The sequence below is a fragment of the Pongo abelii genome, chromosome 10, assembly GCF_028885655.2.
Source record: "Pongo abelii isolate AG06213 chromosome 10, NHGRI_mPonAbe1-v2.0_pri, whole genome shotgun sequence".
NCBI classification, from domain to species: domain Eukaryota; kingdom Metazoa; phylum Chordata; class Mammalia; order Primates; family Hominidae; genus Pongo; species Pongo abelii.
In genome coordinates, this window is record NC_071995.2 from 6,706,821 (window position 1) to 6,722,212 (window position 15,392).

General features: G+C 47.6%; 1 protein-coding gene across 8 annotated transcripts; it reads right to left on the bottom strand.

The window, feature by feature from the left end:
• Positions 1-184: 184 nt before the first annotated feature.
• ING4 (inhibitor of growth family member 4) lies at positions 185-12,776 on the bottom strand. 8 transcript variants are annotated; one of them, XM_024257304.2, is made up of 8 exons: positions 12,672-12,776; positions 6,328-6,399; positions 2,836-3,002; positions 2,551-2,656; positions 2,265-2,370; positions 1,875-2,022; positions 932-993; positions 185-842 (listed from the first exon to the last, which is right to left on the bottom strand). In XM_024257304.2, the coding sequence occupies exons 1-8, from the start codon at positions 12,706-12,708 to the stop codon at positions 803-805; spliced, it is 738 nt and encodes a 245-aa protein (XP_024113072.1). In that variant the 5' UTR covers positions 12,709-12,776; the 3' UTR covers positions 185-802. The 8 variants fall into 8 exon arrangements, with proteins under 8 accessions (XP_024113072.1, XP_024113071.1, XP_024113070.1 ...); XM_024257303.2 differs by having other exon boundaries at positions 2,265-2,373; XM_024257302.2 differs by having other exon boundaries at positions 2,542-2,656.
• Between the last annotated feature and the right edge of the window lie 2,616 nt (positions 12,777-15,392).

Genomic DNA, 15,392 nt, shown 5'->3' on the forward strand with positions numbered 1-15,392 from the left:
TCCAGCACCTCTGTCTTTCCCAAGTTGAGAACTTACGGGTTCTCGGACAGAGGCACCACTCTGGTTTCATGTCGTGTCCTAATTCTGGCATGCCATCCTCTCACATCGCATCCAACCCAGAGGATGCAAAAAGAATGCTCAGCATGTTTACTAAAACAGTGTCTTTACAATAAACACAGCAGGCCAACATGTATAGCTTTTATTTACCTACCCAAGTTCCTTTTACATGTGAGTTATCTGCATGCCACTGTGCCCCTCTCCCATTCACAAGGCCAGGATGAATCCTCTTGGCACAGAGGAAGGGGTGCCCCTGCAACTAGGGCCAGAGCCTAGATGACCTGGTGGATCCCCCACCATGAAAAAAGCAGGAAGGGAATGGAGAAGAAAAGTGTTGATCACACCTAGCCCTCACCACAGGAGGAGGGGGAATGAAGAGGTCTGGGGGACTGCCCCCATGCTATGCCCCAGTCCTTAAATACAAAGCAAGGGGAATGAAAAGGACCCTCCCTCTGAAATACAGCACCAACCTCAGCATGGAGGCAAAAGGACAGTGGGCAAGACCACGTCCCTCCGAAGGGAGAGGGCTGAAGGAGAGCACATACCGTTAGTGGCTGCGGCACCCCTCCCTACCAGGGTTTGATGCAGCCTCAGCACCGGGAGTGGGGAGAGGGGAGGAGAAGGGATGACAGCACTGTGCCATCCACTCCTCCCTGAACCCCTGGCCCCAGCACAGGCATTCCTCTGCCCACTAGCCCAAGTCAGGGGATGTGGAAGAAACTGTGTTGGAATCCAAGGCCCTTATCTATTTCTTCTTCCGTTCTTGGGAGCAGCGTGGGCAAAACCTGAAACAGAGAAGGGGAGAGAAAAGTGAGTGAAAGGGAGAATGCCCTCGACCACTCAACTTAGGGACCCTCCAAATCCTGCCACTTACCATTTCCCCCGAGGCTTCGTTGTCAGCCCCACACAGGCAAAATGGAACCACTCAATGGAACACTGGAAGAGGAAGAAAGAAGTAGTCAGGGGCCAGGAAGGGCCAGAGGAAGGAGAGAAAGCCCCTCCAGATTCCTTAGGAACATCCTGTCCTTTACTCCATCCTTTTGGAGAATTCTTGGAAGTCTCAAGGCCAACCAGTTCCCACCATCTTCCTTCTATTCTTTTTTTCTTTTTGAGACAGAGTCTCACTCTGTTGCCCAGGCTGGAATGCAATGACATGATCTCAGCTCACTGCAACCCCCGCCTCCCGAGTTCAAGCGATTCTCCTGCCTCAGCCTCCCGAGCAGCTGAGATTACAGGCACACGCTACCATGCCTGGCTAATTTTTGTATATTTTAGTGGAGACGGGGTTTCACCGTGTTGGCCAGGCCAGTCTCGAACTCCTGATCTCAAGTGATCCGCTCACCTTGGCCTCCCAAAGTGCTGGGATTACAGGCGTGAGCCACAGCGCCAGGCTTTCAGGCTTTTTTTTTTTTTTTTGAGACAGAGTCTTGCTCTTGTCGCCCAGGTTGGAGTGCAGTGGTGTGATCTCAGCTCACTGCAACCTCTGCCTCCCAGGTTCAAGCAATTCTCCTGCCTCTTGCCTCAGCCTCCCGAGTAGCTGGGATGACAGTCGTGTACCACTATGCTCAGCTGATTTTTGTATTTTTGGTAGAGAAGGGGTTACACTATGTTGGCCAGGCTGGTCTCGAATTCCTGACCTCACGTGATCTGCCCACCTCAGCCTCCCAAAGCGCTGGGATTTCAGGCAAGAGCTACTACGTCCAGCCCATCTTTCTTCTATTCTGAAGTCCCAGTACTCAACTGTGGGATTTTCCCTCTTGTACCCACTCCCTTCGTGCCCCTCACAACCCCCCATCCTGAGGCAAAATGTTTCTCACATCAGGGTTGTCACAGCCAATCATCTCTCCATAGGAGACCTGGTGACAAAGGCAATAGGTGGGTTCGTTGGGATCCACAGGCATATCCAACACATCAGAGGGGTGGACACTGCCAAAGGTCACTGAGGGCATCCCATACTCAGGACTTCTGCATGCCAAGAGGAAGAGAAAGTGTCATCTGCAGGAAGGGAAGCTAAAGCCTGAGGCTTTCAGAGGTGGCAGGAGATCCTGGTAGGGCAAATGATTTGTGGCTTCTCCAGCAGATACCAAAATGATAAGAAGAGTTCTTGGCGCAGAGATATAGAAAGTGGCAGGGGGCGGTGCAGGCTGGGATGGGGCACTGGGAGAGAAGAGGATGTCATCCGGCAAAGGGCTCCCTGATACACTCACGTGCGCACGAGCTTTAACTTCTTCTGGGCAGTCTTGGGGGCTTCTTCATCCGAGTTTTTCCCTTTGGAACGAGCACGAGCAGCTTTCTTCTCCTTCTGAGTCCGGCCTTCTAGGGAAGAGGGAGAAAGCCAGAAGGCAGGGAGACAGAAAGATGGGTTAAGTCCTCTTCTCTCCCCCTCTTTCCAACCTGGTGCCAAACTTCCCACCAGATGAAGAGCTGACTTCTTCTCCCTTTCCATCCTCGCCCCACCTCTCACAGCCCCGCCCCCCTCCTCACTCTTTTTGCCTTTGCTGGAAGAGCTGTCATAGTCACTTGACTCAATCTGTTTCTCCTTGAGATCAGCCTCAAAACGGGCCAGGTCTGTGTCCAGCCGCCGAATGTGTTTGTCCACCTGGGTGGAAAGGAAGGAGAAAGGAGAGGTACAAAACTATCTCCAATGAAAGAAAATAGGTTAAGGCAGAGTTTATGGATCTCACAGACCCCAAACAGATCCCAACACAGTTGAAGGAGGGGTCTAAGACCCTGAGGATTAGATGGGAGGTAGGTGGGGAGCCATGAACAGGGCCATACCATCTCATAGGTCTGCATGGCAAGCTGCACCTTGTCGTCACCAAATTCCTTGCACTTGCCATAGGCTTCCTGGATCTGTTTGAGAAGGGCCAATTTTTCCTCGGAGCTCAGGCTGCGGGCGCTACTCATATACTCAGTGGCCAACTTGTCAATTTCAGCCTTCAGGTCTACAACAGAGACAGAGGCCTGGTCACAGTGGCCCCTGAGTGGCTAGGTGAAACACATTTCTTCCTTTTGTTCTTTGGACCTTTTCCATTGACTAGCATAACCTTCCAACTAAAAAGTACTGAATGTTCAGAGGTACTGTGCCATGCACTCAAGTAATGGAACATACTGACAATATTTGCTTTAAAGATCCGTTCAAGGTGCTGAAAACATTGCTATCATAGTTGGAATTTAAATGATTGAAACACAGCAAGGGATCCTTTGCACACTACATTAATATGAAGTATATTTTTGTAGATGTTTGAAGATACTTCTTTGAAGGGCTTGCTGCTTCTTGAATTTTGTCTCAAAAGCCATTGTTTCCTTCTCAAAAACATCCCACAGCAGTTGTCTGCCGCAAATCAGGCTGAGTCATATGCTGTTGCTGGTTTCCAAGTCTGTACATCAATATCATACATTTCAAAATTATTAGTATTTTTTCTTTTTGACACAGGGTCTCACTTTGTCGCCCAGGCTGGAGTGCAGTGGCACAATCACGGCTTACTGCAGCCTCAACTTCCTGAGCTCTGGTGATCCTCCCATCTCAGGCACCACCACGCCTGGCTAATTTTTTCTATTTTTTTGTAGAGACAGGGTTTTTCCACGTTACCCAGGCTGGTCTCGAACTCCTGGGTCAAGCAATCTGCCTGCCTCAGCCTCCCAAAGTGCTGGGATTATAGGGGGTGAGCTACCATGCCTGGCCTAATCTATTTATTTTTAGAGGCAGGCGCAGGTTCTCTCTTATGTTTGTTGCCTAGGCTTGCCTCCAACTCCTGTCCTCAAGTGATTCTATGTTTTCACCTCCTGAGTAGTTGAGTATATCACACAATTTAAAATTAGACCTTACTCCAACATCCATGTAACAATTCTGCTTATCTTACTGCCCACTCTATTTTTTTTTTTTTTTTTTTTAAGACAGGTTCTCACTCTATTGCCCAGGTTGGGTGCAGTGCAGTGGCATGATCATGGATCACACTGCAGCCTCAACCTCTGAGCTCAAATGATCTCCCATCTCAGCCTCTGGAGTAGCTGGGACCACAGGCACATGCCACTACACCCTGATAATTTTTTTAAAAAAATTATTTCTAGAGATGAGGTTTCACTATATTGCCCAGGCTGGTCTTGAACTCCTGGTCAAATGATCCACCTACTTCAGCCTCCCAAAGTGTTGGGATTCCAGGTGTGAGCCACTGCAGCCAGGCTGCCCACCCTATTTGGCTCATCATTACTTCTTTCATTTTCCATCACTTTTTTTTTTCCTGTTTGTCCATCCTAGATATTGCTCCAAACACGTTTTTTTGTTTTGAGACGGAGTCACGCTCTGTTGCCCAGGCTGGAGTGCAGTGGCACAATCTTGGCTCACCTCAACCTCTGCCTCCTGGGTTCAAGGGATTCTCGTGCCTCAGTCTCCCAAGTAGCTGGGACTACAGGTGTGCGCCACCACATCTGGCTAACTTTTGCATTTTTAATAGAGATGTGGTTTCACCATGTTGGCCAGGCTGGTCTCAAAGTTCTGATCTCAAGTGATCTGCCCGCCTCGGCCTCCCAAAGTACTGGGATTACAGACATGAGCCACGGCACCCGGTCTCCCAGATGTTTTGTTTTATTTTATTTTTTTATTTTTTGAGACCGAGTCTCACTGTGTTGCCCAGACTGGAGTGCAGTGGTGTGATTTCAGCTCACTGCAAACTCCACCTCCCAGGTTCAAGCAATCCTCCTGCATCAGCCTCCTGAGTAGCCGGGATTACTGGCATGCGCCACCACACCCGACTAATTTTTGTATTTTTAGTAGAGACAGGGTTTCACCATATGGGCCAGGCTGATCTCAAACTCCTGATCGCAGGAGACTCACCCGCCTCTGCCTCCCAAAGTGCTGGGATTACAGGCATGAGCCACCACACCCGGCCCCAAATGTTTTAATATTGGAAGAATGGTAATGTCCCAGGACACTGAGACTACAGATGTTTACTAATATTTGGAGGGGCTCATAAATATGTCAGTAGTAAGAGACAAGTCCGACTCTAACATAGTGCAGCAACAGATAACCAGGAGGATCTGTGAATACACTGTTTATACTCCACTTCATTCCAGGCTCTTGGAAGAAGCTGAAAAAGCATATAGTTCCATAATCTCCAACTGGTCTTTCCATGCATGAACTCAAGAGTTAGAACTGTGTTACAAAAAAAGCAATCTGGTTCTCACCATTCGGCAGGCAGTTCTCAGGGAACTACGTCCAGGGTTTTCGATGATGTTCACCTTTTCATGTGTAAACCCAGAGTAACTTAAGACACAGCTTCATGTATCTCAAAACCAGTTTGTTACATCCTTGAACATGGCTACATAGAATGAAGACAAGACTACAGATCCTTCAGTGGGTATGGGAACAGCTCCAACAGACATCTTTGAAGAAACCAAGTGAATGCCCCAATGCAGCCAAATTTGCTCAATGTTCCAGGCTGGAGATGGTATCTAATGCTTCTGTAAGTGTGAATGGTGTAGAGATCCTGTTGTCAATTACTGCTTTTTTTTCTTTCCTCTTTCTTTTTTCTTTCTCTTTTTAAGGACTTCTCATATAGCAAACCTCCCATCTACCAACATATGTTGCAGTCTAAAGTCACACTGGGAATTTGTGACAGTAACATTAACAATGAGAGAAGTAGAAACATTCTAGTCATCCTATAAATATATCAAACGTGGAGGGCAGAAATGACTCCAGTTGACTTTCTTTAATTCTTCTTTTTTTTTTTTGAGACAGAGTCTTGCTCTGTTGCCTAGGCTGGAGTGCAGTGACATGTGGCATGATTTGGGCTCACTACAACCTCCACCTCCCAGGTTCAAACGATTCTCATGTCTCAGCCTCCCAAGTAGCTGGGATTACTGGTGCATGCCACCACACCTGGCTAGTTTTTGTATTTTTAGTAGAGATGGGGTTTCACCATGTGGCCAGGCTGATCTCAAACTCCTGGCCTCAAGTTATCTGCCCGCCTAGGCCTCCCAAAGTGCTGGGATTACAGGTGTGAGCCAGCCTGGCTAATTATTCTCGAGGAAGACATAAAGAACACAGCATCTTTGAATTCTTGAGGCATTTTCACAATACTCTATTTGTTATGAAAAAGCTGATACACAAATGAGGATCATTACCCTGTTTTAAGAATTCCAAGAACATAAAAAAGGAGAGAGAAAAGCCACAGTTCTCCAGATCATACCAGATGATATGGTAACACCAAGTAGAAAAATAAATGATTACACACACTCATTATATACAAAAACTTTTTACTCTATACGTACCCTCTGTTCTTTGGTCTAGGTCCCTCATGAGCTGAAAGTTTCTCTGTAATTCAAAGGGAAGGTTTTCAATACCTAGGGAAGAGAGAGAAACAATCACAGGACTGACTGTGCACAGGCCTTACAGCTCCTTTTAAAGTGCAGTTCAGGCCGGACATGGTGGCTCACGCCTGCAATCCCAGCACTTTGGGAAGCCAAGGGGGTAGATCACTCAAGGCCAGGAGTTCAAGACCAGCCTGGCCAACATGGCGAGACCCCCATCTCTATTAAAAATATGAAAATTAGCCCGGTGTGATGGTGTGCATCTCTAATCCCAGCTGCTTGGGAGGCTGAGGCCTGAGAATCACTTGAATCCAGGAGGGAGAGGTTGCAGTGAGCCTTGATCGAGCCACTGCACTCCAGCCTGGGCAATACAGCAAGACCCTGTCTCAAAAACAAACAAACGGCCAGGCATGGTGGCTCACACCTGTAATCCCAGCACTTTGGGAGGCCGAGGAGAGCAGATCACGAGGTCAGGAGATCGAGACCATCCTGGCTAACATGGTGAAACCCCGTCTCTACTAAAAATACAAAAAAATTAGCCAGGTATGGTGGCGGGCGCCTGTAGTCCCAGCTACTCAGGAGGCTGAGGCAGGAGAATTGCGTGAACCTGGGAGGCAGAGCTTGCAGTGAGCCGAGATTGCACCACTGCACTCCAGCCTGGGCGACAGAGTGACTCCATCTCAAAAAGAAAAAAAAAACAAACAAAAAATAAAGAGCAGCTCAGTTTTCCTTCCTCTGAACCTCTGGATTTATCTGTGACAGGATTTATCAGTTCTCTCATGACAGGCCATGCTTAACTCTTTCTCTACAAAACCTTTCCATTTCTGCATGGCTATCCCACCCTTTTCGCCTTCAGTGACCTTCCTTTACAAATAAGCTCTTCCCGTCAGGTGTGGCGGCTCAAGCCTGTAATCCCAGCACTTTGGGAAGCTGAGACAGGTGGATCACGAGGTCAGGAGTTCGAGACCAACCTGGCCAACATAGCGAAAGCCTGTTTCTACTAAAAATATAAAAATTAGCCAGGCGTGGTGGCACGTACCTGTAATCCCAGCTATTCAGGAGGCTGAGGCAGGAGAATCACTTGAACCCGGGAGGCAGAGGTTGCAGTGAGCCAAGATTGCACCACTGCATTCCAGCATGGTGAGAGAGCGAGACTCTGTCTCCAAAAAAAAAAAAAAAAAAAAGCTCTTCCCTTTCCTTTCTTTTCCTTTTTTTGTTTTTTGAGACGGAGTCTGTCTTGCTCTGTTGCCCAGGCTGGAGTGCAGTGGCATGATCTTGGCTCACTGCAGCCTCCACCTCCTGGGTTCAAGTGATTCTCCTGCCTCAGCCTCTGGAGTAGCTGGGACCACAGGCGTGCGCCACCACACCCGACTAATTTTTGTATTTTTAGTAGACACAGGGTTTCAGCATTTTGGCCAGACTGGTCTTGAACTCCTGGCCTCAGGTGATCCACCCGCCTTGATCTCCCAAAGTGCTGGGATTACTGGTATGAGCCACTAAGCCCGGCCCTTTTCTTTTATTTTCTATCTCTGCCTCCAAGCTCTTTGTCCTCAAATTACAAATAGTCTCCTGGTATCCTCTATTATACACATGACACTTCCAATCTACTTCCATATAGTAGCCAGAATGTCCTTTTTAAAAAATGCAAACCTGGCCAGGCATGGTGGCTCATGCCTGTAATCCCAGCACTTTGGGAGGCCCAGGTGGGCGGATCAGCTGAGCTGAGGAGTTCAAGACCAGCCTGGGCAACATGGTGAAACTCTGTCTCTATCAAAAATACAAAAACTTAGCCGGGTTTGCTGCACACGCCTGTAATCCCAGCTACTTGGGAGGCTGGGGCACAAAAATCCCTTAAACCTGGGAGGTGGAGGTTTTAGTGAGCCGAGATCACGCCAATGCACTCCAGCCTGGATGAGAGAGCAAGACACTGACTCAAAAAAACAAAAACAAAAAAAACCACAAAAATAAAAAATGCAAACCTAATCAAGTCACTCTCCAGCTTATAACCTTCTGGTAACTTCCTATTGCTCTGAAGATGTTCTGCGCTTTCTGGCCCTCGCTTACCTCACACCAGCCTTAACTCTTGTCAGTCTCCCTTTGTGCTCTGCTCCGCCCATACTGGCCTCCTCTCACCGCCTCAAACTGGCCTGTGCTCCTCCTGCCATTTGGCTTTCCACATGCTGTTCTCTCTAGTTGGAATGCACTGCTTGCTTTTCCTCATCCCATCCACCCCATCCCTCCTGACCTATTAAATTCCTGTTCGTTCTTCCAAAGTTCAGCTCAAACTCAACTTTCCCAGACTCTGTTAACTGCCCTAGATCTATGTCAAGATATTCTATCCACCTTTTTAAAACACTTATCCAACTGTAATTAAATAAATGTGTAATTAGTTGGCTGGGTGCGGTGGCCCACGCCTGTAATCCAGCACTCTGGAAGGCAGATGGATCACTCAAGGCCAGGAGTTCAAGACCAGCCTTGGCAACCTGTCAAAACTCCATCTCTACTAAAAATACAAAAATTAGGGCCAGGCACAGTGGCTCACGCCTGTAATCCTAGCACTTTGGGAGGCCGAGGCAGTGGCTCACTTGAAGCCAGGAGTTCAAGACCAGCCTGGCCAACATGGTGAAATCTGTAATCCCAGATACTTGGGAGGCTGAGGCACAAGAATTGCTTAAATCCGGGAGGTGGAGGTTGCAGTGAGCTGAGATCGCACCACTGCACTCCAGCCTGGGTGACAGAGTGCGACTCCATCTCAAAAACAAAAAACAAAAATTAGGCCAGGCGCGGCGGCTCACGCCTGTAATCCCAGCATTTTGGGAGGCCGAGGAGAGCAGATCACAAGGTCAGGAGATCGAGACCATCCTGGCTAACATGGTGAAATCCCGTCTCTACTAAAAATACAAAAAAATTAGCTGGCCGTGGTGGCGGGCGTCTGTAGTCCCAGCTACTCGGAAGGCTGAGGCAGGAGAATGGCGTGCATCCAGGAGGTGGAGCTTTCAGTGAGCCGAGATCGCTCCACTGCACTCCAGCCTGGGCAACAGAGCAAGACTCCGTCTCCAAAAAAAAAAAAAAAAAAATTAGATGGGCATGGCGGCCCATGGCTGTAGTTCCAGCTACTCAGAAGACTGAGGCAGGACAATTGCTTGAACCAGGGAGGTGGAGGTTGCAGCCTGGGCAAAAGAGCAAGACCGTTTCAAAAAACAAAAAAATAAAAAAATAATAATGTGTAATTAGTTATTTGGTATCTGTCTCCCCAGGCTGAACATGGCTATCATATTCTCTCCTGTTTCCCTAGTGTTTAGAATTATGACTTGCAAAGAGCAGGTACTCAGTAAATACTTGAATAAATGCATGAATATTTGTCACCCCAGTACAAGAAAAATCTCTTCCCAAGACTCCACCTAAAACTTTAAAAATGCCTCTACTGGCTGGGCACAGTGGCTCACACCTGTAATCCCAGGATTCTGGGAGGCCAAGGCAGGTAGATCGCTTGATCTCAGGAGTTTGAGACCAGCCTGGGCAACGTGGCCAGATCCTGTCTCTATAAAAATTAAATATATATATTAAAAATAAAAGGCCTGGCCCGGTGGCTCATGCCTGTAATCCCAGCACTCTGGGAGGCCAGGGTGGGTGGATCACCTGAGGTCGGGAGTTCGAGACCAGCCTGGCCAACACAGTGAAACCCCGTCTCTACTAAAAATACAAAAATTAGCTGGGTATGGTGGTGGGCACCGTAATCATAGCTACTCGAGAGGCTGAGGCAGGAGAATCACTTGAACCTGGGAGGCAGAGATTGCAGTGGGCCAAGATCGCACCATTGCGCTCCAGCCTGGGCGACAGAGTGAGACTGTCTCAAAAACAAACAAACTGAAAAATTAAAATAAAATAAATTAAAAAAATAAAATGCCTCTACTGTTTAAACCTACAACTTCAGGTCTGCTACCACCAGTTCACAAGATTGAGTCACTGGTGATTTACCAAATCTAATGGTGTTATTAAGCCTATCCTAAAAAATATCTCTGCAGCAGTTAGCATGATCTTTTCTCCGCTGAGTAACTTTCTTTTCTTTTCTTTTGAGGTGCAGTGTCGCTCTTGTCGCCCACGCTGGAGTGCAATGGCGCAATCTCGGATTAAAGGGATTCTTGTGCCTCAGCCTCCCAAGTAGCTGGGATTACAGGCGTCTGCCACCAGGCCCAGCTAATTTTTGGATTTTTAGTAGAGACGGGGTTTCACCATGTTAGCCAGTCTGGTCTTGGAACTCCTGAGCTCAGGCGATCCACCCATCTCAGCCTCCCAAAGTGCTAGGATTATAGGTGTGAGCCACCGCTCCCAGCCTTTTTGTTTTTGTTTTTGGTTTTTTTTTTGAGGCGGAGTCTCAGTCTGTTGCCCAGGCTGGAGTGCAGTGGCGTGATCTCAGCCCACTGCAACCTCCACTTCCCAGGTTCAAGTGATTCTCCTGCCTTAGCCTCCTGAGTAGCTGGGACTACAGGGGCACACCACCACACCTGGCCATTTTTTTTATTTTTAGTAGAGACAGGGTTTCACCATGTTAGCCAGGCTGGTCTCGATCTCCTGACCTCATGATCAGCCCGCCTCAGCCTCCCAAAGTGCTGGAATTACAGGCATGAGCCACCGCACCTGGCCACCAGCCTTTTTTTTTTTTTTTTTTTGAGAGGGACACGGAGTCTCTCTCTGTCGCCCAGGCTGGAGTGCAGTGGTATGTATGATCTTAGCTCACTGCAATCTTCACCTCCTGGGTTCAAGTGATTCTCCTGACTCAGCCTCCCAAGTAGCTGGGATTATAGTCACATGCCACCATGCCCAGCTAATTTTTTTTTTTTTTTTAAGTAGAGACTGGGCTTCACCATGTTGGACAGGCTGGTCTCAAACTCCTGACCTCAAGTGACCTGCCCGCCTTGGCCTCCCAAAGTGCTGGGATTACAGGCATGAGCTACTGTGCCCAGCCTGTCTACCTCACTTTCTAAGCAGGAAGAAGCCACCTTAGATTCTTCCTTCTCTCTCAACCACTCAGTCATTCAGTCAGTCCTTTCATATTTAACTCCTAAATACTTCTGTAACTCCCTAAAATCAAGTTCTTATCTCTGTCCTGGAATGTTATCACTAATTGATCTCTGTTATCAACAATATCATGCTCCAATTTACCATAAATTAGTCATTTTCCTCTATAAAAATCATACTCTACTTTAAAATGCAAACTTCTTCGTTTGGCTTAAAAGACCTTGTCCAATCTAGCCTCAGCCTCTTTCTCCAGTCTCGTTTTTCAATTTCTTACCTTAGATTCATAAATATCAAATACGCTGACCTCTGAGTCATAAATATCAAACACCCTTCTTGACCTTGCCACAAACCCATCACAGTACCTTCAAGGATGCTTTCCCCAACCTGGAATTCCTTTTTTCTCTCCTCACTGGCAAATAACCTTCAAGACCCTATTCAAACATCACCTCCGCTGTAAAGCTTTTCCTACATCCCCAGGTAATTACCCCCCTTTTCTCCAGTGTTGCCTACCAAGTGTCCTTTTTAATGTATTTCCATTATTTCACTTGTCACAGTGTTTTATAATTATTTGCAGAATCTGTTTCCTACTAGATCGTGAGCTTCTTGAGGGCAGGAGCCTTGTCTTACTCATTTTTCTATCTCTAGTGCCTGCCATTATGTCTGACCCATAGCAGGACCTCAATAAATATTTGTTGAATAAATGACTCCGGGCCCTAAAACAAATGTAAGCGCATAGAGCGATAGGCTTTGTGCAGGGGTGGTTTACATAAATGGCATAAACACCAGATTTTCATTTGATGGGAATTAGATCTTTACTCCATGAAGAGAAGCGTTCTAGTTCATCATCTGACAATGGTCACTCACCACCACCACTCTCAACCCCAAGAGAAGCCACTTTTGAGGAAGAATGGAGTGGAGGTCTTTACCGCTGCTCCAAATAGCAGCGGGTGATAACGATTCTGAACGACTACGGGGAAAAAAAATCTACCCTGAGGCTGGAGACCCTGCAGAATGGGGGCAGCAACTATCTTCCCGGCCAAGCACACCAGCCCTTCAAGACACGTCTCTAACCCCCACACCGCACCCCTCCCTCGTCTACACCCAACAGCGGGGCCTCGATCCTGCTGCCCCACCCCCTCTTTTCCGCACCCTCCAATATTTCCTGCCACAGAACCCCTTCATAATTGTGACCTTCTCGTCACTGGGACTTAAGGGCTACAGATCCTCTCATCCCTGATCCCCGCACCACTCTGCAGCCCCGACCCCCACCTCCAGCCTGCTCTTACTGTCCAGATAATGTTCCAAATACATCCCCGCAGCCATCTCGAAGCAAAACAAAGCAACTTCCGATCCGCCCCGGAAGTGACTGTAACGCGACAGGGGCCGAAGCCATTTTGGGGCTAAAGCCTTCCGCCCTTAAAAGGAGAACTTCCGCCCTTAAAGGAGAACTTCCGCCCTTACTATAGTACCGCCGGTACACATCCGCCCGACGCTGAAACTTTTCCTTTTGCATGGTAGCCACGACCGCCCATAGTGAGGCGGCTGTAGCCCGCTTCCGCCCTTACAGAGAACCCAGGACGCGACCGAGACAGGTATGACGTCACTGGAGGTCGCCATTTTGCATTCTCTAGCAAACTTTTTTCCCTCCAAAACGGGAATGTATGGTAATCCGTACAGGGGTAACTGTTCCCTTTAGGCTCATATTGCGTAAACATCCCTTCTCAGCAACTGGAAGATCCAACTTTTTTTCCCTCTTTTGCAGAATGACTTTTTTCAAGCCAGTTAGTTTCTTAAGGAAGTTGGGGAAGAGTATCAGGCCTTGAGACATTTAAACCATCTGCATTTCTTTTCACTCACACAAACACCATCTCCCCCAGCATTATTTTTTTAACTTGAGAAAGATTATCAACTTTCTACTTATAAATACAAAGAATGACTCACAATAAAGCTATAATTCTGCACATCTTTTGTCAGAGCTCCTGTACGTTACACTAGAATACACTTTCACATATAAAATAGGACTTCCTGCCTTGCCCTCTTGCTACTTTTTTTTTTTGAGACTAAATTTTCACTCTTATTGCCCAGGCTGGAGTGCAATGGCGTGATCATGGCTCACCGCAACCTCCACCTCCCGGGTTCAAGTGATTCTCCTGTCTCAGCCTCCCGTGTAGCTGGGATTACAGGTCTGCACCATCACGCCCGGCTAATTTTGTATTTTTAGTAGGGACGGGGTTTCTCCATTTGGTGAGGCTGGTCTCGAACTCCCGACCTCAGGTGATCTGCCCACCTCAGCCTCTCAAAGTGGTGGGATTACAGGCGTGAACCACTGTGCCTGGCCCCTCTTGCTACTCTCTAAGGGGGAAATCTCATGTTTTTGTTTTCCTTTTGTTTATATGTCACGTTAGCATCATAATTCTGAAGGGATTGAAGGATGGAGCAGTATCACTACTGGGCTAGCTGGCTAGTTAGTTGCTAGCGATCACTCTAGTCAGCTATGGTAGAGTGATTTCTATGGTTTTCATCAGAATGGAAAGCAGTCAAGGGCATGAGAGGCTGCCAACACACTGCCAACACAAAGGCCATAACCTAATAGTGGTGTTAGTAAGATAGTATCTTAGAGATAGCTGCCACCCTCACACCTTTCATACCCTCACACATCCTTCATAAGAATTATCAATGTCTTACGGCAAGTTTTTAAAGAGACAGACTTTCAGCTATATAATTTCTACCAAATATGTGAAGAAAAGGAAGTTCCAACCTAGGGCGGATTGGAAGTTGCTTTGTTTTGCTTTGAGATGGATGCGGGGATGTATTTGAAACATTATCTGGACAGTAAGAGCAGACTGGAGGAGGGGGTCAGGAGCTGTAGAGTGGTGGGGGTATCAGAGCTGAGAGGATCTGTAGCCTGTAAACCCTAGGTTTACTAGTGTGCGGGTAGTAAGATACAGCAATAGAATCCGGGACACTGTGCTCTAATTACAAAAGTCATGCTTTTTGGTAACTTGATCTCTGTGCCTGTTTTACTATACAATGAGAATACTAACTACCTCAGGGTTGTTGCAATAAATGAGTGTGAGTGTATCCATAAAGAGTAGATTCTAGTTCTAATACTGGTGATGAAGTTAGGGCCATTAGGGCCTTTTCAAGAGTTGGTGAGAGTGGGAGGAAAGAGCAGTAAATATTCAGGGAGCTAAGAAACACTGGCATATTGGGTCATATGTGATACATTCATTGGTATTACACAACATATTGAGACACCATCTTAGGTGCCCACACAGGATATCTAGCACTAAATTAAGTGGGCTTTATTTATCCCAGCCCAACTAGGTAACAAGTACTATTGGCCAGCAGTCCCAGAGAACCACCAGTTCTCAGGATGTGGGAGCTTGGTCACAAGTTTCACAACTTTTTCGGTGCTTAAAGCATGGTTTTTGTTTTTTTTTTTCCAGACAGAATCCCACTCTGTGGTCCAGGCTGGAGTGCAGTGGTGCAATCCCAGCTCACTGCAACCTCCGCCTCCCAGGTTCAAGTCATTCTTCTGCCTCAGCCTGTAGCTGGGACTACAGGCGCGTGCCACCACACCTGGCTCATTTTTCTATTTTTATTTTTTTGAGACAGTCTCACTGTCGCCCAGGCTGGAGTGCCATGGCACGACCTTGGCTCACTGCAACCTCTGCCTCCTGGGTTCAAAAGATCCTCCTGCCTCAGCCTCTTGAGTAGCTGGGATTGCAGGCACCCACCACTATGCCCAGCTTATTTTTTGTATTTTCAGTAGAGACGGGGTTTCACCATACTGGCCAGGCTGGTCTCAAGCTCCTGACCTCGTGATTCACCTGTCTCGGCCTCCCAAAGTGCTCGGATTACAGGCGTTAGCCACCGCGCACGACCATCAATTTTTGTATTTTTAGTAGAGATGGGGTTTCGCCACATTGGCCAGGCTGGTCTTGAACTCCTGACCTCAAGTGGTCTGCCTGCCTCGCCCTCCCAAAATGCTGGGATTACAGGCG